The 27222-nt window shown below is 43.6% G+C and overlaps 1 protein-coding gene across 1 annotated transcript in view; it reads right to left on the reverse strand.

Moving 5' to 3' along the window:
- The window catches only part of LOC142088983 (germ cell-specific gene 1-like protein), a 52634-nt gene that overhangs the window by 24028 nt on the left and 1384 nt on the right, over positions 1-27222 (reverse strand). The window contains exon 2 of the mRNA XM_075164859.1: positions 9752-9799. Coding sequence (XP_075020960.1) covers positions 9752-9799 — 48 coding nt within the window. The remainder of the gene's footprint in view (positions 1-9751; positions 9800-27222) is intronic.

Consider the following 27222-nt stretch of genomic DNA (forward strand, 5'->3'; position numbering starts at 1 on the left):
GATGCCAGAATGTGAGGTCCTATCTCCAGATGAAATAACGATATTGAAATCCCCTCTTGGCTGCTTCTCTGGGCTGGTCAGGTCATGAAAATGACCGTCAAAGACCCAATATTAGTACATGTTCTCAAGGCAACACTGAAGAGGTGGCCAACAGAGAAATTGCTGTTAGAGTTCAAAGCATTTTTAATACATAAACATGAGCTGTTTGCTCATAAAGGATCTCTTCTGGGAAAATAATATTGCTCTCCCTGAAGGAGATTGCTGAGTCATGTTAACAATGTTATATGCAGCATAGGCAGGAATTGTGGGCATGAAAATGTTAGTCATGCATTTTGGCTAGTGGCTTGGAAATTATGCCAGCATAAAAAACCCCATAAATGAATGTATTACCTGCCAAGCTATGTGAGGCTGCCTGCTGAAAGCCCCAGCGTTCCCTGAGCAGTGGCCAAGAAGCAATAGTCCAGAGTCTGTATTGATTTCTGAGGGCCCTTTCAAACAGAAAATTAGCTTCCTAATTGGGGTAAACTCATATTCAGAACGCCTCAGTGGGATTTCATCCTCCCTAAAACACCTACTGCCTCAGTCTCTGCTCCCTGCTGAAGATGATCTGTGGTTGCTGCTTACAGCCCTTCTAATAGCAGAACTGCCCTCCTGGCCCGGGAGTTCAAGGATCTGACCAAAGCAGCCTCATTTGAACGGCCACACTGTGCCACGCTGTCCCTGAGCAAGTAGTCAGACTGGACAATGGTGCAGAGAGCCAAAGAGATCTTGAAAAGGTTTGTACTTGCCAGGTGCCTCATAACTCAGTGTTACACATCTGCTCTGACAGTCAGAGTCTGTCTGAGCTACGATGAGACATCATCTCAAGTCACTGCTCTGTCAATTCAACTTGATCTGGCTGAGAAATTCTGATACGAGCAAGTAGAGGCTTTGGGTTTTTTTCTGCATCACACTTCATCGTATGACAAAAAGCCTCTGTTCGTAGAAACAGTGGAGCTGAGCAATGTGTGCTCCTAAATAACTATTGAGATTATCACACCTGACCGAGATGAAATCCAGAGCACTGCACTCAAAGGACAAGACGGGTGCTGCATTGTTGAGCAGCTGAAGAGACATCCGTGTCCAAGCAACACTGTCCTGGAGAGTGTGCATCCTTCTTACCTCCTCATTGGCATTGCTGCTAGCCCCAGACACTTGAGGAAGAAAGTGCTCCTGTTAGCCCATGGTTCACAGTCACTGTCCCCACGATCCCTGCACTGCTGAACAACACAGGGAAACCACAAGGAGCTGTGACAGTCAACTAGACAGATGTCATCCGACGTGTATGAGGGCAAAACGTGGGTTTGGGTGGTGTGAATTTGCATGGAGGAGGCCACGGTTGCAGGTGTTGTTCCTTCTTTATGCAAAAATATTTCATTATTATTCTTGCTCTCCATGCATGATGCAGCAGCCAGGGAGATAGGGGAGTTGTCACCGTTGTTCATGTTACCAGCAACAAAAAGTTGTGTTCACTTGCCTTTGACAGCTCAGGTCTGTAGGTCCTGCTTTATGAACGTAACACTTGCATTGGAGATGGCGGGGAGAGCACCTGTGTACTAGATGGGAGTGGTTCCTTCTCCTTGGTTTGCTTTTTGATGATGAAGCTCTAAGTCCTCTCTGTAAGGTACTGTGTTAGACCTAAACAGTGTGTGAGGGACCCAGAACCATATCTTGTTAGTCACTGAAAGATTGGGGGCAGGCCCTTCTTGTCACCCTCCTGGGAAAGGGCACAGGGATTGCTGTGGAAGGAGTCACCCTAATGGTCCTCTTGCACTTCCCTATTCCTTATTGATCTAGTTCTCAGGAAAACGCTGACCATCCATAGCCTGTGGCGCCCACGATGGTCTGCAACACCAGGGAAAATCTAGTTATTTCTTTATCTCAATTCCAGAGCTAGTAGCGTGATGCCACGAGCGTACTGGCAGCTGCAAAACACGTAGTAGGTGCTGGTTTTTATGGGGAGTGCTCCGTAGACCTAATGGGTGTTTGGTTTTCTTGCACTACTGATTTTTAAGATGTTCTGTTTACCTATGTAAAATGACATTTTCTCTGCATTTTTGGTCCCATCTGCTTTGTTCCTCCTGGTCTATATTTGCTGTCCCTATGTTCCTTGTCTCTGGCTGTCATTGCTCTGCTTTTCCAGACTTACCCGCTATGTTGGAACTGACACCTGGATCTCACTTTAATCTCTCCTCTTCACATTCAGTGCAAGAGAAAAGAGAGGAAAAAATACACAAATGGGTACCCACTGAGAAATGTTGTGCATCTTGTGTGGGAAAAGCATTAAAGTAAGCTTAAAAGGGCCATGTAAATCTCACGCTTTCTCTTCCCGTTGCATTCTGATGGTTTTAGTCATTTGCTCATCTCTGCTGCTCCAATACCGGGAATTACAAGCCAGAAATATTGGAGTGATCAATAAAAAATGGTGAAAGGAATAAACATTGAGCATGCTGTTGTGGCTGGCATAGGGACTCAGCTCTGAGCAGTCAGCCCATCTGTTGGTTAATGCAGTCTCATAATATCAGACCATCTGCCTGCTCCTCTTGTGCTGCACTGTAAAAAAACTGGGAGGAGAGAAGTAGACCACAAAGCTATGAGAGACGTTCCTCCAAAACAAAGTAAGCTTCATGATCCTAAAAGCCATCAGAGATACCTAAAGCTATCTGTTATCATAAAACAACTAAGACAGTCAAGATGGATAAAGGGCAGCACCCAGACAAGAGACTGCAGTTTGCAAAACACGAGAGGCCATATGATAAACACAGTCACCAGAAACCGCTGAGGTGAGAGAAGAAATGCTTTGATTCTGTTTAGCTTTGGTTCTTCATTGGTTTCTTTATTTTGAAAGGTGAGGTGGAGCTGTAAGCTAAATAAAATGCTGCTCTTCTGCATGAAGATGTGTTTTCTGCGACTTTTGATGGTTCTGACATTGAGCTTGGTTCTGGATTTAATCCCGTGTATGGCACTGAGCGGACTGTGGATTATCTTTGTGCCTATATTTTTTTTCCTGGTGTGAAAACAGTAGAGTAATATAGTGGAAAAGACCATGAAAAACACTCTAAAGCAGGACTATCCCATATGCCTTAATAAATATATTTGGGCTAAATGGAGCTACAGTGCAAGGTCTGTGGTGTGCTTCCATCCTCGGCTCTGGGCTGAGAAACGAATTATGTTCAGACCTTGTGGCTAGCATTCCCCACAGCAGAGAATCAGTGTTCTCCATGCCTTTGGCATCACCAGCGTGAAAAGCAAGACTGTTGCTTCCTTTTAGGAACTAGGAATTTAGCTTTAATTCTGTTCTTAAGCATGGCTTCATCTTTGTATATCTAATTAGCTTTTAAAAATAACTTCAGTGATTCATAATAGATGTGTAAGAAAACACAGATAAGATGTTAGTAACACGTTTTTTTCCTGCATACTTAATCACAACTCTCCTAATACAAGTGCACAGGTACTTGTCTGTGTGGGTATGTATATACCTTATTGCAGATACATTAAGAATAATGTAAGCAGAATGTTCAAGAAGACAATGGGGACTGTTTTGGAAAGCGTACGATTCCTGTGGGAGACCCAGTTACATTTCTTTTCACTGGATGCAAGTCTCTAAGTGGTCCTTTTAGAAAATCTATCCTTTTCTTCTTCTTAGGGGCAGCTACCCAGTACACAAAAAAGGAGGTTTGCCTTTTAAGTTGGCTGTTACGAGTTTCATTTGCCTCTTCTCCAGCCCGAAATGTGTTCTGTGTTGTCCTTCTCAAACAAAAAAGTATTCCCTATCTTTGACCATAACCGTCAAACCCTCCTCTCTATCTCTTTAAATTTTATCATAACTTTTTTGAGCTGGGGCTGGCAGGGGAGGGGTGAGAGGTGCACACAGAGTGCTGCGGGTGGGTGCATCATGAATACATGTGGTGGCATGGTGACTTTTTTGTTTTGTTCTTTATTTCCTACAATGATCCTAATATTTCTTTTAATCTTTTCTTAATCTCTGCAGAGCAGTGAATTAATGTTTTCATAGAAGTGTCTGTCATCGCTCCAAGAACTCTATCCTGAGGGGTAAAAGCTAATTCAGAACCCATCACTATATATGTAAAGGTAGGATTACTCTTCATGTTCACCACTTTGCATTTATCAACACTGAATATTATCTGCCATTTTCAGTCACTCAGCAACTGAGAAAGAAAGATTTCTGACTAGCTTAGAAGCCTGTAGTGTATCTAGTATCTTTAAAGTTTTCACACTCCATTTGTCCTTTTAGCTGAACCTTTTAATTTCTTTTAATTAGCTCTTGTTTTTCTTGCATTCCCTTCTTCACAACTGTTTTTTAAACTTCTATTGCTTTTGCAACGATGCTGAATTTGTCTATGTTAGTCACAGATACAAGGCAACTCTTACTAACATTTTGAACCAAGTTCCCTGCACCACTCAGGAATAAGTGAAGAGTTGCAAGTTTCCCAACTAATTTCTCCGTGCTCATGAAGTTTTAGTCTCTACATCATACCAAGCGTGACGTTTTCTCAGTCTGTGCATAGTTTTGAAGTTTACTCCTCCTGTTTTGTTTTCTGTCCTTATATCTTCTTGATACCAAGTTTAACCCTGCTCCTGCAAGCCGCCCTAATGGGTGATCACTAATATAATTCTGTAATTTTTATCTGAGCATGGAATCCATCCATAGAGATTGTGTTGCTCATTAATGACATTACCTTGTTATTCTGATTCAGCTTTAGTACATGACATCTGCTTTGTCTTTCAGTGTAATCAGTATCAAGACGTTATTGTCCCACTAATTATCTTTCTCCCATCAAATTTCTGGTACACCTATTATGTCAGTATCCATTAAAATCAGGCATCTAGTTTCTCTTCTCATTAATTGTTGTTGTGGTGCTGGCTTAGAAGCATGTATATATTTGGCTCAGCTTTCTCTTTTTCCGTGCTGTGTTTAGGTGAGATTTTATTTGTTTATTTGCTGTTTGCCATGTGCTATCTTAGTTTTGCCAGCTACTTTTTAAACAATACAGAATTTTTATTGTTTCATCTCTACAGGATGCATCATCATGAGCTGTGTAGAGGACATGCAGAAGGCATCTCCTACCTCTGCCAGTACAGTCTCTAATTTTAAAAGTCCCCTGTAACATTTTGGACTGTTAAATGCTCACTAGCAATGAGCAGTTTCCTTCTGCAAGGTTTTGCCTTGCCTCAACCTCCATGGTCTCTAAAGAGTCTTGTTTATTTTATGCATGTGAATTTCTCTATAAATTAGTAGGAAGCAATGCAATATAGGCAGTTGCTGATGACCCGCTGCTTTGCCATTCATTGTGGGTGTTATTCCACAGATATCACAGCTGAAGCAAGTGGGGTCCTACGGAACACAGTAGTAACTTGGACCAGATTGTACCACACCTGTAAGGAGTTTGTCCTATGAATCCTGTCCTATGTTGGTGTGGCCATCTCTAAACTTTGAGCCAATGCTGACCTTTGAGCCTGTTCCTGAAGCAACTTCCCAAGAGGACTTCTCAGCCCAGAGCACCTCTGACCAGGCACAGCAGGTGGACATGCCTGAGTGGACACCATCCCGAAAACTCCTGGGGGCACCACATTCCCTGCAAGCCCTTGCTCTTCCCCAGCAAAGTTCTTCCAGGACAAATGCTGCTTCCAACTGATTTCCACTGTATATATCCCAGCCTTCACTTATGCAAGGAGTTCGGCTGGTCGTGACTCCTCATCCACCGGCTCTCTGTGTCACTGTGGTTGACAGCTGACATTTATGCATTTATAGAAGGATGCAGGAGTTCGAATCCCCACACAGTTCTAGGCAGGGGGAGAGGCTGACATGTACATGTATATAGGTGTGGTGTCATGCTAGTCAGTGAAGTCATTTATCGGATCATTTGATGGGACATATTGCTACCTTTTGCTTTCCCTTGTGGTGCCACGGTTTCCAGACCTTTTGGTCTCTTCCTTGTGAATGTATCCTCCAAGGCCTCTTGGAAGTCCTCTTGGGCACAGATTTGAAGCAATGGGAAAGGGGAGCTAGAAGGTGCACCAAAAGGTGTGATGAGAGGAGGAGGGTGGTGGAGTGTGTCCCAGCCAGAGTGATCTGGATGGGCACTGCAGCAGGAGCTTGACAGAAAGCTGATTTAGCAAGGTTTTCAACAGCCCAAAGGGAGAGGAAAGGCTGCAAGCTGCAGTCAAAAATGGACGAAGTAGCTGAAAACTGAGTGTACTTTGTGGTGTAATGCATAAGTGTCCCTCACTAAATGGGTTACCCTTTTCTCCTTCAGACATCAAAGTACCCAGCAGGAACAAAACTTAGATTAAGTTTTGTGGAGAAGAGCCCAGGAGCAATCCAGAACTGAAAGATCAGGTCCAGCCTACCGTGGTGGTTTCCTTCCAACTCCTTTTGGAAATACTTGCTATCTTACTAGTCACATCTGTAATGATATATAGAGAACAGCACACTTCATGGGACCCAACCACGTCTGCTCTGTGAGAGCCCATTAAAAGTCCTGGCCAAGATAACCAGCTATTGCCCTATCATCCTTTATTGATAGTGAATGGAAACTGTCATAAGAAATATTTGTGGGCACAGAAAATGTTTTTTTTTCTAGTTATTATCTACCATCACCAAGCTGATTTTGTTAAGCAGATTTGGCACTAACAACCAGCAATAGCTAATAAATTCAATGTTAGGCTTACAAGGTTCTGACAGATTGTTGGCAGCTGCCTTAAACGCAGGGAAGAGCTCTCCTAGTGTGGGTTGGAAATGCTTATTTATACCATACTGTGGGTCTGTTTGCCCCAAATTTTGCTGCCTCCTTTTAGTAGATGTCATTAGTGCGATATATGGAAAGGGTATAATAGTTGATCAGAAATATAGTACCCAGCTACACTAGAGATCAGCACAAATGGATTAAAGATAGGAAGCTCAAGCTTAAGTTATTACTTTTTTACAGTAAGAATAAGAAACATTTTCATTTATGAACGCAAGATTTGTGGTAAGAATGTAGCTAGGCCTTACCATTGATGGTTTATTTTGCTGTGAATGTTTCAGTGATTAGCTTTTCTATGCTAAGAAGGTTTTAAATATCACGCAGAGGTTTTATACTGATTTGCTGTTAATTGGTGAGGGACTCTAGAAGAGACTGGCTACACAACTAGACTAAGTTTGTTCTTAGGCTTCCTTTTAGCATGCCTTAAAAGCGGAAGATGATGTGCTCAGAGGTATTTCAACAGCTCAGAAGTTGGCTAGATAGAGGTCTTCTTTGGATCAGGAAAAACCAACTGAAAAGAAAACTTTAGAAAGCCTGAGTGCTCAGTTGCAGTAGCAGAACATATACACATGGAGACATTTTAGATGATTGAAACCTTGAACAACCACATTTTAGTGGTAAGCGATGCTAAGAATGTGTAGAGAAACTGAATAAGCTGAAGTCTCATTGCGCAGATAAGTTTAGTCCAAAAACTTCCAGTTACACAGTGGACTGTGAAAACCACAATATATTTGTATAACTGAGCTCCACTTTTTATATTCAACGATTTCCTCATATCTCATTTACTTGGAAGAAGAATCAAGAATCTGTCCCAGCACTGGGTGTGACTGAGTAGTTGACAAGCCTATGACCATTAGAGTCAATGCTGAGTGAGGGGATGAAGAAATTAAAGGTGTAGGAAGTTCTTTCTATCTGGAAAAGAGAAGAAAAGAAGTCAAGAAGTTGAATTCTGCAGTGAAAGTAAGTTGGGCATCGTTGACACAAAATTTTCTCTTCACATGTGATGAACGTGTCTCTGGACAGCACAAGACTGATGGTGAAAAATTCAGATTAACTATCTTGTGGTGTCCAACTTGATCTACAGTTGTTTATGAGTCAGATGGTCAGCACTTTCCATCTCTGACTGAGTATTCCCCTCTCTTTCTGTCAGTACACCTTACAACTCCATGGCAAGACTTCAGAAATAGTTATAAGTTTCTTTATACCACTACACCAAAAGAACCTTCCTTCCTCAAAACGGAAAAATAGAATAGTCTAGAAATATACATTGACATCGTGCACCAACTCTAAAATTCAATTAAAAAAAAAATTACTGAGAGCATTTCACACAACCAGAAGAAATACTTAAAGTAAAGCACTAAATGCCATTTTGGAAAGCGTGTGGGTGATGCAACCAAGCATTATACACCGTAATGAACTTTCACAGAAAATGGATAAAGCACAAAAACCTCCCATTGCCTTTATGAGACACTTTGTGCTTGTTTTGAGTCTGTCTCCTGAAGGTGTCATGCAACGCTCACCAGTCCTTGTACTGGGAAAGGCAGTGAACTACCATTCCCCAGGTTGCCTTTTCAGTTCCTCTGACATCTTTATCAATGTCCATCATACCTCCTCTCACATGCCTCTCCTTCGGGCTGGAGAGTCTTAGTCTCATCCTTGTACAGAACCTTCCAGAACTCTGATTATCCTTGCTGCCATTCTGTGAGCTGGACTAAAAAGGACAAAATACCACACTATATTTTATATAAGTCAAACAGCTCAGATGTATACAGTCCTCATGCACCAGGATAGTCTCTGCTCTGTTCTCAAGTCCTTTCCTAATGCTTTCTAACAGACAGTTTGCTTTTTGACTGCTGCTGAGTATTGAGCTAGTGGTTTCATAAGAACAGTTATGCCCCAAGGTCCCATTTGTGTGTGTAAGATTCAGCTCAGAGCCCGTTAGTGGCAGTAATCCCAGGATTGTTCTTCCCTTATGTGCATAATTTATTTAGGTTTACTCACAATGAATTTCACAGACTGTCTCTGTTACTATCTCTCTCACTGAAATACCCCACTGCTTTATTAATGGTAATTGCCCTTCTCTTTCAATTTGTCCAGCTGATCAGCAACTCAGGCAAACACAGCACAATTGTTCCTTACACCGCTTACTGCCTCTCTGTCAGACCCGATGAAGGTACCGTATGCCTGAAAGGTTTTGTGATTGTCTAAGTGATCTAACAAAATATACCGCTTCTTTGCACCAACATGAATTTTCATCTCTCCTTTGGATGCTGCAGAAGCCCATTGTTAGCGTGAAGGACACTGCGTGGCTCGCGCACCTCTTCAGCTGTGGGCAGAGCGCTCTGTCTTGAGCAGGGAGCGGGACGGGCTCGGCTGCCCGGGTTGTTAATTGAACTCTACCATATTTTTCATGATAAATACTATTTTGAAATATGGGTTAAATTGCTGTTGAGAATTTACGACTCCAGTATCAGGGTAAAGCAAACCTTTGCAGCCTGCCTCTTCCTGTGCACTTGAATATATTTTTTTCCGAGGGTAAATCAAACAAACAAGCATCTACACGATTCCGTCTCACAGAGAGACCTTTGGTACTGTGACTGCAGTTCTCTAACCATAAAAGTCTTCATGCCTGAGGAAACCGTGTAGCATGTCCTTCCTCACTAGAGGAAGGGAAATGTCTGGTTACAATATAAATCTTTGTTTTCTTGAAAAAAATTCAGCTGAATGAAGAGAAAATGCATCAGAGAAACGACAGATCTGCATAAACCGAGTAAACAGCTGTCTTAAACCCTTGGCATTTGTTTCACCTACATCTATGTCACCTGGATGACACGTAGGTCCTCGTGTGCTTAGGAAGTCATGTTTCCCCTGGCGCTGAAGTACGACAAGAAACAATACTGATGCAATTTGTAAAATGGGAAGAAGCCTTGACTGTATTGTCTTACCTTTTTCAGAAGCCGGGGCAAGGTCAATAAAACTCCGACATTTTTCACCTTTAAAAGAAAAGGATTATTTTAGGAGACAGAAGTTGATTGGTTTTCCTCTGCCTCCTCTTTCTGAGTGGTGTTTCTGCCACCGCTCCCACCTGAGGCTCTAAGGACCAGGAGGTTGTCTCACCAGAGAGCAGACATTCACCGGGGCCTCCAGCCTGGACCAAAACCGCTATGCTCACACGGCCGGGCTCTCCCTTGGGATACAGGATACAGGATTTCAGGAGTGTGAAATACAGTTAGTGAAGAAAGTAGTTTTCTCTGATGGTTGGGTCCCTGTTGGGTCAGCGATGCTCTCTTCCAAGGCCGGGAAGAGTGTTGCACTCCAGATGGAGTAGCATTGGGAGGACACAGGCCTCTTTCACCCACACTTTTGCCCTCCTCCTCCTCATCGTCAGGACAATGCCTGCGCCCCACCAGGGTCTCACCGAACCTCCCAGTGCCAGGAAGCATTGCCGTGGGCACAGATGTCTCAGTAGGCAGATACGACACATGTGACTAGGACAGACAAAACCTGAAGCACAAAGCAAGCTAAGCAACTGCATAGCATTTAAAAAAAACTGTTAAAAAAGCAGGCAAATGCCTTGCTATGACCTGTGCCACTCCCTCTGCTTTGTGGCTGCTGCATCCATTTATCATTGTAAATTAAATTTTCTCTGTTTAGGACTCCACCTCCGTTTTTGCAGGCATTCTTGAGAAGCATATTGCTTCTGAGCAGGAAATGTGTCGTAAGGGTGGATGTTTTGACCTTTCTTTTTACTTCTTCAGGCAATCAGAGATTATAAAATAATTCTTCTGCTCTAGGTACACCAAGTGTATGTGTTCCCTTCAATATGTGATGTTCCAAGGTGACCAATAGCCTGCCTGCCTCGAGGAATCAGAGCACAGCATGCCTGCCAGAGGTAATGGAGAAGAATCCATTTTGCCCTTTAAGGCTTTAATTGATGCAAAGGCAGCTTCAGGAGGAGGTTTTTTTATTAGTTTTGCTCAGTTTTAATTGCACAGTCAAAAGACTGATTTAGGAAATGTGAGCCATTAAAAAAGAATAAACAGTGAAATGCTGTAGTGATGTTGAAGTCACTGTGTAATTTTTTCTTAGTTGTAATTAATTATATGTACAAACCAATATAAAATGTTAATCTTTCTGGTGTCTTTGTTGGCAGGATTGAGATAAACGTAACCATTCAAATGATAGCTGTGCTGAAATTACAATCTATTATTATAATGCTATTATTACCATATTTATTTATTTTTTGCAGTTTTAAACCTATGCTAAATATGCTAAAAAATGCTGTGTACATAGTCTGCAGTCTGTTTGTCTCTGTATAAGTTGCTATAAAAGAAAAGGTTGACCTGACATTGAAATGAACCTTTCAATATCTCCATGGCATAGGGAAAGACTTCTACTCTGTGAATCCAGGCACTGGCAAGAGGACAGTCAAGAAAAGGAAGTGCACTTGACTTATCAAAGCACCATCTCTGTTCCCAAAGAGGCAGGTAGGGCAGTCCATATCTGAGCCGAAGGAATGTCAGATGAGTAAGTTATTAAGTTTTGGGGCAGACAGACTGAAAGACACCGGGTGGATCACAGAAATCACAGCATCCCAGAAGCGCTGTGTTGACAGGACCCTGCAGGTCTGTTGTCCAGCCTCCTGTTCAGAGCAGGACTATCACTAATGCCTCATCAGCTCAGCTGTGACTTTGCCCAGCCAAATCTTGGAATACTGCAAGGATGATGATACCCACGCTTTAGTGACTCCAGTGATGGAGTTGCTCCCCCACTCTGGTCCCGGGGCTGCGCCACCCTTCTGGAGAAGTGTTTCCTTATGCCCAACCTGAACTTCTTTAGCTGCAATGTCATCTTTGTAGTCATCCTTCCTCTATTTGTAGGGACATGAACAAGCCCATCTCCCTCAACTTCTTTTCACACGTGGTGTACTTTAGGCCCCAGACCAAGAAACCAGGATAAATAGGTGGACTATAAAAGATACTTGCTGTAAGTAGGAATCATTCTCAACCAGAGACTGAGTTTTAGACCATGAGGTGTGGCAGGAATGCATTGACATAAAATCAAGGGAATATAGGGAGAGCGACCCTTAGATTTGGGCTTGATATAAGCAGATCAAGCAGGATTCTAGCCATATGGATCTGTGGTGTGGGTTTGGTTTTTGTGGGGGTTTTTTTCAGATGTAAGCTATTACTTTTATTGCAGTTTTATCTTAACCTGACTTCAAGCTAACTGGCTAGCACTGAGTCATTTCTCACCTATGGTTGCAGTGAATCTAAAGCCATATTACTGGAAACTTTAACAAATACCTGACTCTCTAGCACGTTATCCCAGGACAGCCAAAGGGGAATGGCATTTGCTGCTACAGAAACTGCACAGGCTGCTCTGAGAGCTGGAGAAACACGGTAAGCCTTTCAGACACAGGGTAAGGTACAAAGCCTTGCTGAGATTCCTGGGTACGGAGGAAGCGAATGGTACCATCGCGTTTGGCTATAGGTGCCTTGTCTGCGGGACAGATGTAGAGTGTGACCACAGGCTATTTGGAGGAATGTTCATCCTCATCCTCCCTCAAATCAGCTTGCCCAGAACACCATCTCTCCCAGGAGACCTGGCTGTGGCTGAGCCCTCCAGTTTAGATAATACAGACAGAAAATGCTGGAGGGTCCAGAAAAAGGCCTTTTAGAGCCATAGCACAAAGAATGATTGTAGGCTGGCGACAGAGAAAAGCCTGGAGGGAGGTCACTTCACCTTCAGTGGCTGGCATCTGGATTATGCCTGGTTTACTGCTAAAGGTTCTTCTGATGAAGAACACTTCCCTTCGTTGTCCCTGTTCCTGGGGTACTGGACACCTCCCCTCCATTTTCAATGGTAACCACTGGTGGTATTTATAGACCACATTCATACTTCAACATGCAGACATGCATCTCACTGAGAACTGAAGATGTCAGCAGTGCTTTCACTGTTCCTTTTAGGATTTATTCTAAGTTATTTTTGGGTATCTTGTATAACTGATCTCTTAAGCCCTCTTAAGTTTAATTTTAGACTTGGCAGAGTTTATCCTGCTGTGCTGCCCTTTTCCAGATGCATCTTCTCCTCATAACCAGGCTCCTGGAGAGTCTTTAGAGAGTACAGAAAAGGCTGTTTAGAGATGCAACAAGAACAGTGTCTAGGATTCATCCCTCTGATACTCCTGCCTTCACCCAGTTGCAGCAGCGATTCTGACAGAGGACAAGGCCAAGGAGTGACCTCTCCTGCACATAACTCACATAAAAAGAAGAGGTGTGACCTGGCTTGAATGCTCTCTGCTTCCATGCAGGAGCAGTGGCCACGTATAGTGCATGTGAAGCTCTCTGGAGCTCAACAGTGTCAGAGAGCTGCTGGAGGCGGAGGAGAGAGGGCTGATTGACCACCTCAACATCAATAAGAGAAAAGCACTTGGTACTGGCTTCTTCTATGGCTTCCCAAGGGTGAGGTAGAAACATCATCTGTGCAAGTCCTTGCAAGAGCATTCCCTCATAACCAGGCTGGCTCTGCACGGGCTCAGTTGGGTCTCTGCTGGGCTTCCCAAAAAGGGGGCATGGGTCACAGGGGCCTGTAGGTCTGGATACCAGCACCTGGAAAGCCCAAAATTTGTGTGTGTTTTCCTTTAATTAATCCTAATTAATTAATCTAATCCTGCATATGTGCATGTGTGTGTGTATTTGTAATTCGCTAGGGAACTTCAAACTGAACCAGCCCGAGAGTGGGAGGAGACATATCTGGAAAGACCCAAGGTTTGAGCTGGTGGCTAGGTAAGGGTCTTGAGGTCTTGGTATGGATAACAGACTTAGAGCCCACGATAATATCTGAGGGACCATTAGTGTGATGTGCTTGTGCATCTACAGAGGGAAGGGGTGTGCATGTTTCACTAGTGATCTTCAAGCCTGCTCAGCCGAAAAGGAGGAAGAGGCGCGAGCTTGCTGATGGGAGTGATGTTGTTTCTGTGGGTGCTGGTAAAGGCACAGCTCTCTTTGGGTTGGTCTGTGTGGCCAGCCACATTAGTGTCATGCATGCTTGTACATGTGTGTGTGTGCATGTGTGTGTGTGCACCTGCATCTTGAATACGTGCCTGGCCTCAACTGGGAAGGACACCAGCAGCAAACAGACAAGGGAGGAGAAATTCCCTGGCTATTAAAGTCCCCAGGGTTCAGCTTCCCGGGAGCGTGCACAGCTTTTCCTCAGACAGGCTCATTGAGACTTTACCCATTTCACGGCTCTGCAGCTGTGGAAGCTCCTGCAGCACTGCAGGTCCAATGTTTTCCAGCTCCTCAGTAGTTTCTACTGAAGAAAGCTCAGCTTTGAGCTTTTTTTTTTTTGAGCTTTTGAGCTTTGAGCTTTTTTTTTTTTTCTTAAAAAACAGTGTACAGGAATATGTGTATTTTATCAGTGCCTGAAATGAAAAACTGGAAAGCTTTAAGCTTTTCCACTTTAAAAGGTAGAAAGTTTTGCGAGTTTGAGTTTGTTGCAAGAGAACAGTACTATAGCATTCAGATTTAAAAACAACCCCAAAAGGGAGAAAGATTGTGAGTTATCACACCAGAGGTTGAGAAATTGAACAAATGTTCATGTTACTTGGAAGTAAGAGAAATGTTGATGGGCAGCAGCTATAAATGACAGCTGTCAGAGTGAAAGAAATCAATTTTTTTCATAGTTCAAGGCATATTTTAGTGTAATTTTGAACTTGTTTATTTTCCAGAAAAAATATCGGTCCAGAAAAATCAAGAGGGTCAACTGGAAAATGTTGATTTTGCAGATTAATACTTGATTTTTCATTAGAAAAAATTCAAATAAATACTCTGTCTGGGATCAGTTTAATCAAAAGTGGAATATTTCACTTGTAATTAACCTGATACAACTCAGTTTGAGTGAACTCATTAACCTGTATTTTCCCTAGTAGCGTACTTTATTTTACTGAAGTTGTGTTGCAGTCCTCAGCCTTGTCTAGGCTGGGATCCCTTGAGGGTTATATCTTTTTTTAGACAAATACAATGATTTTACTCTCAGTAGATGATGTGGGATCTCATCAGAATCACATGACTCCAGATATAATTGGAGAGATAAAGATTTGGGAAAAAAGGGGACCTTGTCTTTTGTAGGCTGGGAGCCAAAGTGTTACTAAAAGGGAATGCTGTTTAAATGAAATTTAATCATTTAAATTTCCATCAGAACTGTACTCTTGAACTCGTAAAATTTTATGCAGAGTGAGTGAATACAGACAGCTTTTTCTTTTTTTTGCAAGATGAAAAGCAGAGTTGTAACAGAGATCCTTCTTTCAGTCAGAACTACCGGATTTCTTTTAAGTCAGATTAACTAGAATATTTTGAAACCGTGTGGTTGGAAGACATACAAACTAGGATTTTTCAGAGTTGTTTTTATTTTGCTGCCCTGGTTATTAATGAGACATTTATCACTGGCTCAGAGAGGGAAGAACTCGGGAACATAGGACTAATAAGTAATAAGGACATCAGCTTCTGGTCCTTGCTATTAGAACAGCCATATCATAAACTTAGAATAGAATCACAGAATCATTTAGGTTGGAAAAGACCTTTAAGATCATGAGGTCCAACTGGTAACCTAACACTGCCAAGTCGTACTAAACCATGTCCCTAAGTGCCACATCTACACATCTTTTAAATACTTCCAGGGATGGTGACTCAACCACTTCCCTGGGCAGCCTGTTCCAAGGCTTGACAACCCTTTCCGTGAAAAAATTTCTCCTAATGCCCAATCTAAACCTCCCTTGGCGCAACTTGAGACCATTTCCTCTCGTCCTGTCGCTGTTACTTGGCAGAAGAGACCAACACCCACCTCGCTACAACCTCCTTTCAGGTAGTTGTAGAGCGCGATGAGGTCTCCCCTCAGCCTCCTCTTCTCCAGACTAAACAACCCCAGTTCCCTCAGCCGCTCCTCATAAGACTTGTGCTCCAGGCCCTTCACCAGCTTCGTTGGATGGACACGCTCCAGCACCTCCATGTCCTTCTTGGAGTGAGGGGCCCAGAACTGAACACAGGATTCGAGGTGCGGCCTCACCAGTGCTGAGTACAGGGGCACGATCACCTCCCTGCTCCTGCTGGCCACACCATTGCTGATACAGGCCAGGATGCCGTTGGCCTTCCTGGCCACCTGGGCACACTGCCGGCTCATGTTCAGCTGGCTGTCAACCAGCACCCCCAGGTCCTTTTCCTCCGGGCAGCTTTCCAGCCACTCTTCCCCAAGCCTGCAGCGTTGCCTGGGGTTGTTGTGGCCGAAGTGCAGGACCTGGCACTTGGCCTTGTTGAACCTCATACAGTTGGCCTCGGCCCATCGATCCAGCCTGTCCAGGTCCCTCTGCAGAGCCTTCCTGCCCTCCAGCAGATCAACGCTCCCGCCCAGCTTGGTGTCCTCTGCAAACTTACTGAGGGAGCACTCGATCCCCTCGTCCAGATCGTTGATAAAGATATTGAGCAGGACCGGCCCCAGTACTGAGCCCTGGGGAACACCACTTGTGACCGGCACCAACTGGGTTTTACTCCATTCACCACCAGTCTTTGGGCCCAGCCATCCAGCCAGTTTTTTACCCAGCAAACAGTACGCCCATCCAAACCATGAGCAGTCAGTTTCTCCAGGAGAATGCTGTAGAAAACGGTGTCAAAGTCTTTACTGAAGTCCAGGTAAAGAACATCCACAGCCTTTCCCTCATCCACTAAGCGGGTCATCTTGTCATAGAAGGAGATCAGGTTGGTCAAGCACGACCTGCCTTTCATAAACCCATGCTGACTGGGCCTGATCACCTGGTTGTCCTGTACATGCCATGTGATGGCACTCAAGATGATCTGCTCCATAAGAATATGAATACTTCGAATATTGTCTTAAAGCCTATGCTTTTTTGGTGTGTTTTCTGCCCTCTTCCTGATTTCTGGTCTAAACCACCAGTTTACCAGGTATACTCTGGACAAATCCAACCAGTGTTGTGCAATGTGGGGTCCTGAAGATGGGAGCAAACAAACCATACATTTTATGCAACTGGTGGAAGAAACAATAGAACACATGTGGGTGTCCCAAAGGCTTAAAGTCAGAGCGGTTCCAGTGTGCACATTGAGCTTGGAAGTACATCTGTGGGCTATAGTTTAGACCCAATCTATGTGCACCTAGACCTGCCTTTCCAGCTGCCCTATATAGCTCTCTAATTGCTCCCTAGTGTCTTCCATAGACCCACAGAAGAATGTCAGCCTGCATGGATGTGCTGCTAGGCACATCTGATCTGTCGCAATGCAGTTGCACTGTGCACACAACAAGGTGTGCAGAGCATGACGGGGAAAGTAGCCCAGAGCCCTGGAGCCAGTGTACCATGCAGACCTGATGGCTCTATGGGACCTGCTTGTCTTAATTTTCTGGCAGGATTGAATTCAGGGGACTTAGAAAAGCCACTTCTCTTCCTCAGCTTTTGCTTTCAAATTATTGTCCAGGCTAGGGAGGTAAAGATGTCTCTGAACTCTACCTGAGGAAGGTAAGAGGAACAAGCATTTGCCTCCAACAGAGTCCCAGGTCTCCAAAGTCTGTGGGACACTCTGAAATAGGACTCTTCAGTGGAGAAGGTAAGAGAGCAGCCCCACTGCCTCCATGTGCTAGGGCAAGGGAGCTGTCTGGGGGACTGGTCTGCCTGTTTGAGGTGACAGGACATGTGGGTGACCCCTCCACCATGTGCCACTGCTTGTCAGCGGTGTCCTGCAGTGCCTCCTTCCCATCCCTGCAGCAGTCTTGCTCTTCACCAGCTCATTTGCTTTCTCCAAAATGCAGCTCTGCCAGCATAGGGCCTGCTTTTCACACAGCCTTCTACTTTTTCCTGAAATGATTTGATTTTGCAGACATGAGACAGTTTTCATGAGAAGTATGTGCCACAGACTTGAAAGGGCTGGAAGCTCAGGACTTCCCACCACACTGTGAGCAGCAGCAGAAGAAAGAGCATGGGCCTCATGCAGGAAGCAAGACAGAGAGATCATCTCCTTACGCTGCCACAACTTTCTCTCTCATTCCCTGGGACTGATGCACGGATAAAATGCGTGCATTTTTCCTCAATTCACATATTCACAAAGAAATGGTAATAATTTTATCAGAGAGGTATCATCCACACTCTGGAGTTTCCCCTTCAGCTCGTTGGAGCAGTAGATAGCTGGGCAGGGGGCAGGGGCGGCGCGGGGAATACCCCAGCGCGTTTGTGCTAACTGGGACTATGTGCCATGGCAACCGCGTTTTCTGCACTGAAACTCTCCCCGATGTGAAAAATCTTGCACAGTATCTGAAAGCAAACATCTCCACAGGCTGCTCTCAAATCATGTCTAATTGAAACACATCCAAGTCACAAGACTCATCTGATTATCTTGGTAAGACCTGAGGGATGTGTACACACATCTATCATTTGGAGAGCTGGAAAATAGCTCTGTTTTTTAAAAGATTGGGAGAATCAAGGAAACAATGGTGCTGAGAGAGGCTTTCAATGATTCTGGTGTCAATTTAGACCTGACTTTGTCATCTGGAAAACATTAAATCAGGCAACAAGTTCTGAGTTGCTTTAAGCATTTCCCACAGGTGACCATCTGCCACACTGTGCTTGCTCTGTGCTGATGTAAATATGCCAAAGTAAACGAGTTATCGGGGGCCCAGTGTCTGTGGGACTATGAGGTCTCCCCAGGAAACTGTGAAAGATAGCAACGATGCTTTTCACAGAAGATGTAGCTGATGTGTGTACCTCATTGCATGAAGCCCGACATGACTTCTTCAATCTCCCATGTGACTGCATTAGCAGTTCCCTTCAGGCTGGTGATTAACAAAGATCGAAGGAGTAAGTAACCAATAAGACCCTAAAGTCCTGTTGTAGAAGAAATGTGGTTCGATAGCTCCCACTCTTTCCAATAGTTAGCTGTGGATCCATGTGGATTATCTTTTAACCATGCCAGTGCTTCTCTCCAGATAATGCCCAACCGGAGTATTCGCATGGGACCTGTGCCCCAGCCCCGGAGTTACACAGGCAGGGCAGGCAGAGATGAAAGTCACTGACAGCAAAGAAGGAAACTCCTTTTCACGGGTGGGATTACTCCAGAAAATGAAAACACCAAAAGCTGACGCGTGCCAAAATGGAGGCAAAGACAGATTCGGGATAGAGCATTACTCTGATGGCACGGCACGGTGCTGTGAACACAAGTCCTGCGGTTGCAGCTTGAAACACGTGCAAGTGACTGTAGGTAAGAGGCAAAGGGACTGCTGGAGGGGAGGGGACCTTGAATGTCAGAGCCTGTACCACACCAACCTGTACTTCTTCTCCACAGTTAGCACCATAACAGAATTTTTTCCCTGGCTTGCCCATCTGTCCACTCTCTGTTCCTCTGAGCCATTGCAATTTAGGGCTGCCTGCTTCAAAGTGAACTCCAGAAACTTCTCCCACCTTCCCTACCGAAAGATGCTCAGTTGCTTTTTGGGTTGAGGCATCCTGTTTTTCCAGGCAGGCCCACCTAACTTGGAGTATGGAAACTGAGATAACCTTCACCTTTCAGCCACAGACTTCTAAAGGACGTTAACAAGGTGGGCAGTAAGACATTCACACACAGTACACTGCAAATGAATATCCAGTTTTTGAAATCAAGTGAAAAAAGTTAAGCTTGTATTTCTTCTTGTGAACCTTATTTCCAAGCTTGTACCTAATAACTTTCCAACAAAGTCTCATTTAGTGGTTTTTGTCTGGCCAGGTGATGCAAAGTGAAATCAGGCTGAATGAGAGTCTGATGTGTTTTTTGGTCTCTCCAAATCTAGTGAGTCTAGACATGGTGGAGTGGCTCTGCTTCCCAATCAACCTCCCAGATTGTAAGCATAGTTTGTGTCCTTTTCCCTGCCCAAATCCAGCCAAATGCAAGGTGGAACAAAATTTTGGTTCTTTGTGTGCCTGTGACTATTCTACAAGCCATGTCATTCTATAGAAATAACATCTCATTATTTACTGCTTTCTGTAGTCCTTGTATCATTTGTAAGCTAGATCAGCGAAGATTTGTATTACCATTTTTTTTACCAACAAGAATACTGAATAACATTACACCAATTCATGAGTAACAGAGGGTCCTGCTAGAAGCAGCCCTGTTACCTGGTAAATCCCCATTTTGAGATCTGCCAGTAAGCCAGTTCTGTTAATTCCATATAAGGAAAGTTATAAAAACAGGATTGAGTCTGGTATAATTTTAAAAAAATGCGGATACCATGATGATTGATATTCCATCCCTACATTCATTTCTGTAGCCCTGGATGCATCTGTTCATATTTTGCACTAACTGGCAGCAGGGTAAGTGCCTCAGTTCTCTTTGAAATATGGGACCTATGTGTTAGTCTTCCAGCACTTTGATGTTTATTCCATTTACAAGGAACTATCAGATACCTCCTTTAAGACTACCGTGGTAAATGGTTGAGGATAGACACATCCAAAGAGAAAGCCACACAGTTTTTGCTCATGAGATAGACAGTAACTTAACAAATAAGGAGCAGTTCACTGCCTAGTCCCTTACTTTACTCTGTTATGAGTCTCAGCCTGCAGGGATTTCATTTCCACATATTATGTATGATAGATGTTCATACAGCTAGTCTGTCTAGCAGGTTCAGCAGTGCCTAAAATCCAAAATTCCCAGTGCACTGCAGACACCCCCAACATCCTATAAAAAACTGAAGGTCTGTAATAAAGCAATCACCACCACAGAAACCACAACTATCATGTACCACAGGAAGAGAGCAAGAGTCAACGTGAGGAACATGAACAGATCTGAAGACTCTTATCATATAGCTTAAATTCCTATGGCCAGGCCTATCTTATTCTGTAAGCAAAAAAATAAGGATTTGTTAGGAGGAGTTCACAAGTGCTTTTCTGAAATGGACCCTTCCCCATGTTGTAAAGGAAGGCAGAAAATTGTTGCTATCTCTGTTATCTAGCCTGAGGGAGATTTCTCTTCTGATCCCAAATTAGATCATCAGTTTAATGTTCAGTGCATGAGCAGACATACCAATTAGATACTGAGAAGCTGTAATAATGTCAACGGCAGCAAAGCAACCTCCTCACATACTGTCTCCACTTGTAGCCAATTTCTGATGCTTTAGAGAAGGCATAAAAACCAGAAAACGTGATATGCATCAAGTCAGCAACTATTTTTTTCTTGGCTCCCACTGGTGACCAGTGGCAACCCTGAAGCATGGATGCCATGTAAAAGAAAAGAGGCATGGTGTGAGCAAGGCAGTCAAACCATGATGGCTCCTTTCAGACCTCCTTAAGATACCAACAAATCAGTTATGCAGGACTCACTCCAAGCTTCCTCAGGCCAGAAGCGTTCCTTTTTCCTCATACAGTTCTTTCTGTGAATTTAAGAAGTGTCCATTTCAGCCCGTGGATTTCCTTTGCTCACACTGCCCTCTGTGGAGGTGAAGTCCAGAAACACACTTTCTGGGAATCCCTCCTTGGATTTTTACTTTATTTCTCAATGACAAGTTACTTAAGTCATATTCTTTTGATATTTATCCATATATGTATAAGGTACCATCACATCCCCTCTAGATCTTCAATTTGTTATACTAAAGAGGACCAGTTTTTCGTTTCTTGAAGGAAATTCTCTTTTCCTTAACTACCTTGGAAATCCCACTCTGCATCTATTTCACCTCCCCCTTTTTCTTAGTATAACTCTGCACGATGGCATTAAGAAAATGCTCTGGTGTTACCTGTGCCTTGCACAGTGGTGCTGATTCTTCCCTAGAATAACGCTTTTCCTTTACGTCACATCACTTTGCCGCCCACAGTCACCCCACAGTCAAATACTGGCCCACAACTTGTTTCTTATCTTTTGCTCACAGTTGATAACTACCTGTGACCTCAGAGAATTTTATGCCTTAGTGTTTGGTGCTTTTAACTTTTTTTGTTGTTTTAATTATTTTAATACTATTCTTACAACTCTATCAGACCAGCTCACATTTTTAGTTATGCAGAAAAATCTCTCCTCTGTAATGCCAATATTCCCAGACTTTGTGTCACAGCATATACGAGGAGTGCATTTAAAGTAGGATTCAAATCAAATTCAAATCAAATTAAGCCTTCTGTGTTAGAAATGGCAACTTCTTAGACAGGTTCCTCTTTGGCCAATGAGGAAAACATGTAATCCCAGGGCTCAATTCATCCCATATGAGGAGGAATTTAATTTCCCCAAGAAGTACTCACTACTCTCTACTGACTGTAATGACGATGGTGATCAGTTTAGGCACAGAAGTCTACATTTGCTGGTGTCCACAGATTTGCTGTGGGATTCACCTTGTTGGTTTTTTTTTTTTTAATGAATTAGGTGACATGAATTGTATCCCTAGTTCTTTTTCCTAGATCACTAATCTCAGCAGTAACAGAAACAGTCCCAAAACCAAATTTGAGGACAACTAGAAATATCTGATGTCCCTTTTTATATTACTTGCCACAGCCTCCTTGTAAGACTGTTCTTCTCTATTCATCTCCATCATAATAAATAATATAAAGTAAAATCTGCACCACAGACTCAAGCAAAAGGTCTACCTACTTCACAGTTTTGTATCGTCATCCGATGATAGATGTTTAGGGAAGAACAAATGGGTGGAGGTAGGTTGATTCTGTCCCCCTTGTGATATCAGTACCGCAGCAGTAATTTGGGGACTTCCAGAAGTTGCTCTCAAATCATCATGTTAGTAACACGATGGATGTTTCCTCCCTGGATTCATGCAATCCCCAGTTTTGGCCTTCACAACATTCCCTGGCAGGGAGCTCTGTAGGAAGGAGTATTTCTTTTTGTCCGTTATGCCTTATTGTTCTTAAATCAGGGAAGCAGTCAATGATATTTCTTGTCTGATCTCTGTCACTCTCTGTTGATCCCCACAATACCATAGCTCTCTGGACAGCGTGCCTTCATTCCAGCCTGAAGAGGCTGGGCTGTTTAGCATTCCCCAGTGTGGAAGCATGTCTACATCTATCACTACCGTGTTACCATTCTCTCCGCTCTCTGTAGTTCTTTTGTAAAGAATTTTCAGTGCGACATTCCATCAAATGCTTTTTTGTAAATCTATAGAGACTGGGCCTAATGCATTACCCTTGTCTAAGAAGTGATTCATCTTGTGGAAAGATTTACCTTTAACAAAACCCTACCTTTGATAAAACCTATTTGTTGCCATGTACTGAGTGCTTTTCCTGAAAACTGTCCTAAGGTTGCTGGGTCAAGTGGCCTGTATCATTTTTTTCCAGTCTTCTTTGAATACAGCGATGTGCAGATTCTTGCTACTAAACCCGCATTTTCATGTGCCAATTATTTCAGCATCCTCAGATGGAGATTATCCAGACCCCTTGGGTTCAGTTCCTCTGTACTGGAAATTTTATCTTTAATATAGACCTCTACCTCCACTCGTTCCTTCATAAACAATTTATAACTAGCAATTTTTACATTCCAGTCATGCGAATAAACCCACCAGGTTTCAGTCATGCCAATTATATTATATTTCTCATAATCCAGCAAGAATTCCCAATTCCTCTTGCTTTTAATTATACACTCACAAGGTGCTTTTCCCCAGTCCCTCTCTCTGGACAACCGCCTACGGTGAATCACATATGCTTATCTTCATGTGGTGGCGGGAGAGAAGAGTGATGCAGTACTGCTCTGGATCTGTGAAAGTGTACGGCAAGTTCATGTCTTTATATGTTACAGATTTTTTAATTTCTGCAGGATACACCTCTCCCGTTCTCTGGCTCCTTCTCAAATGTGCATTTAATGTCCATATTTATGGCCCATTTTGATGCATCCCTACACACCGTCTAAGTTCCACTCTACCATTTACTCCTTAAAGAGTGCTAAGGAATATGTGGTACAGAGCATACAACGAGCTACAGACCCCTTGCCCTGAAAATATAATTCCAAGAATACAAAACAAGTCTATGCATACCCATTCCTGACCTCCCTGACTTCTGTGGAGCGTGGTGAGCAACATGGAAAGGCTCGTTGTTTATTTAATGGGACAGTACTCTTAAAAGGCACCTAGGCAGCTGCTTTTCCCTCTGAATGTGGATGTTATTGCTGAGATTGTCTGTTCATTAGTAACTAAAACAAGATCTGAGTTCATGGTTTTTTTCTATTAAAATCAAAGCAAACACACTATTGAGCAAAATTGGCTAACTTGTTATTGCTTCCTAGCTCTCAAACTCCTCTACCTGTTAGGATAAGCTATGCCACCTTACCTACTTCATGTGTTAAATTTTTCATGGCATGTATGTCCTTGAGTCACGGGACCTACCAGCTAGTTTACCACTGCTGCTATTAGCGCATCACTTGTCTGGTATCTTGTGAGGTGCCCTGTACTGACACAAGCACAGACCCAGACTGCAGGTGTGAAATAAGATACGCACTCAAAGTCATATTCAAAAAGAAATGAAATAGAGAGCTCGGCTCTGAGATGCCTGGCCACAGCCAAGGAATTCATGGCCCAGGAGGAGGCACCAAGTGCCCCGTGCAGCCTGCGAGTGCAGAACAGGACTCGTGACCAGCACGAGCGGGGAGCTCATAGGGTGTGCTTAACTTCATCCCCTTCTGGAGATGAGGTGTGTTGCTCTTACAGAAGGTACCTCCACCCATGTGGGATCCAAAGCATTGAACCCACTCTGAAAAAGAAAGCCTTCATCCTCTTTTTGGTAGACTGGGATTCAGCATACTTTTGAGTCAGAAATTGTGCTAAGTAATTACAGGACTCACCCATCAACGAAATATATATGCTCAAGTCCCTCTATTCCCAGAGGGGATTCACGATTATATTTCTCAGGTGCTAAAAGCTTTTTGGATTTTTTAGCCATCCTAGACATGCTGGAGATAAAAATAAACTCTAGCTTCACAAATTATTTCAGAAATAATCACAGCATTCAATCTCTGTTAGAGATGTCAGTGAAAATAGAAACCTGCAACAAGATGAAGGCCCGCCTCACTAATCTCTGTACAGAGAGTGTATGGCATGCTTTTTGCACCTCTACCTCTGGAATCTAAATGGACATTTCAGACAAACGGTGGGAGGAGAAGACACTCAAAAATTGTGTTTGATTGCAGCCTAAATGTCATTTTAAAGTGTGACTGAGTCCCGGCCCCTCCAGCCACCTGGAAGCCCTGCAATCCTGTCCCTTGCAGTATCAACCTTCTGGGAACGGGTCCTGTTGTGTCTGCACTACAAGATCTGCTGTGTTGCAGCTGCAGCAGTGCAGAGAGCGGAAAGTTTTGACAGTACTGTGACTGTAGGGAGAGAGAAATCAAAAGCCTGGTGGCTAGATGAGGAATGTGGCTCACAGCTGGGAAGGTTAGGAGTCTCTGGAGCATTTTGACAGCATCACAACCACAGAGAGCATTACTGGCATCCATGTGTTCCTGGTGGGATTCATGTTGCTCAGCTTCAGACATTGGCAGTGAGGAATCAGGGACAGGTCAGGAGCTATAGGAATCGTGCTGACCATAGGCTGTGGCCATATGTTCTGCTGAGAGAGGTGTGAGGCTATGGAGTGGCCACTGAAAAGACTTTGCCTGGAGGAAGGCTGTTGTTGCAGTCATTTTCAGTATGTTATTGGTAAAGCTTTAAGAAAGGTGTTACTGAAAGTATGGGGTGCATTCAAGCTAGTGCTTTTGACTAATTTAATACATTATTGTCTGCGTGCTTAGTGGTATTTTCTTGACGTTCTCCTGGCATCCTAGGGTGTTTATTAACAACACGGTGACTGTATGACTTGTGATACCTACAGGACTGTGGTCAGCAAGTGTGCTGTGGACAGTGCGATGAGCCTAAGGGGTTGATTATTCACAGATATATCGAGTGTTGTGGGTGTATGTATAAGCATGATCACAGTGCTGCTGGATTGGGGCTGGCTGGTGCCTCACTGCCCTGGAGCTCAGGTAAAATGACCACCAGTCAGGCTACAAAAGGCCATGACAACATACTGACAGTCTGGTATTGCAAACCAGTAAGTCTGAATGAAGACCTTTCATGGTTATTTTATGTTGACACTCTTAGGGACAACTTCAGACCCGTGTCCATTACACCATTCCTGCCCTGACCAGAAAAAAGTATGGTAAATCCTGAACGAGGCAGTTGTCTGGCTAAGCCAATATAGCCCTGTACCTGGCCAGATTCTTTCTAAAGGTTGGTCACTCCTGGTCTGTTAACTGAAGAGTACTTTTCACCAAGTTAGTGTTTCAAACAAGAGGAAACACACTGTGGTGGTGTGGGGAGGGGGGATACAACCCTCTCTCTCCTGCTTTCACCATAACTTTCTAAAGCTGGCTTTCAGCTATCTCCTGAAATCACCCACTACAGCACAGCTTTGTTTACCCAGGACAGAATAGATCACTGTATTTCTCTTCTCCCACAGATAACTCAGTTTTCTGAGTGGGCTAGAGTCACACAGTTACAAGTTATCTCACACATAAATCTTGGCTTGGAAAGCTTTCAATATCTGCCAGAAATGTGGGCATGCTTGATTGTCCCAATCCCAGCTAAGACGCTCAAAAAGTCAGAGAGTCTTAAGCTGCTCACTCAGGCTGCTGTGGCCTAAGTTTATTTCCAAATCAGTAAGACAAATCATCTTTTTTCTATACTTTTTTCTAACATCAAGAGAGTTACTTAGGTGCACTCATTTCAGGATGGAGCTGTTTATTGACAGTCCCAAGGCTGGAGTTCATGAACTTTCCTTTTCATACATTAAACTGAGTTTTAATGACCAAGTAGTTCTTGACGCACTATCCTCAAAAATACCAGTGAGTTTACACAGCACCTTGGGATGCAATGGACTGTGAGCTGCTCTGCAAGCTCTTCTTGCCCCACTTCATAGTACGTTCTTACAGAGCAGTTTTACCAAGACCCCATAAACTTCCCATTATTGGGGAGGTTGTGTCCTCAGAGACACGACACGTAGGATGATTAACTGTTCCTCTCTTCCAACAGTGATGAAGGACCAACTCCCCAGTGTACTCCTTGGGCAACAGCAGGATAGCATGGAAACAGTCCAGCAAGCAGGAATCAGCATCCACGAGCCATCATTGTCCCTCTTATACTGTGTCACATTTGTAAACTTTATTTTCCAGTCACATAATCTAGAAAAAACCTCTTTCAAAAGCAGTTTGGATGTTAGCTCTACCAGACAGCTCTGGGAGAAGGGACTGCCAGTTTGCATCTGTTGAGACTTAAATCAGTCCCATGGCTGCTACCTTCCATCCACCCTCCAGTGTTCTATTTCTTGGTAAGTGCCAGGGTACAGCAGAGGAAATGAATGCACTGATAAGCTGGAGAGATGTCTTCTCGAGCGATTCTCAGCAAGTAAATGGCTGAGCAGGGAACAGAAATGAGCTTTCTT

This window comes from Calonectris borealis, chromosome 16, assembly GCF_964195595.1.
Source record: "Calonectris borealis chromosome 16, bCalBor7.hap1.2, whole genome shotgun sequence".
NCBI lineage: Eukaryota > Metazoa > Chordata > Aves > Procellariiformes > Procellariidae > Calonectris > Calonectris borealis.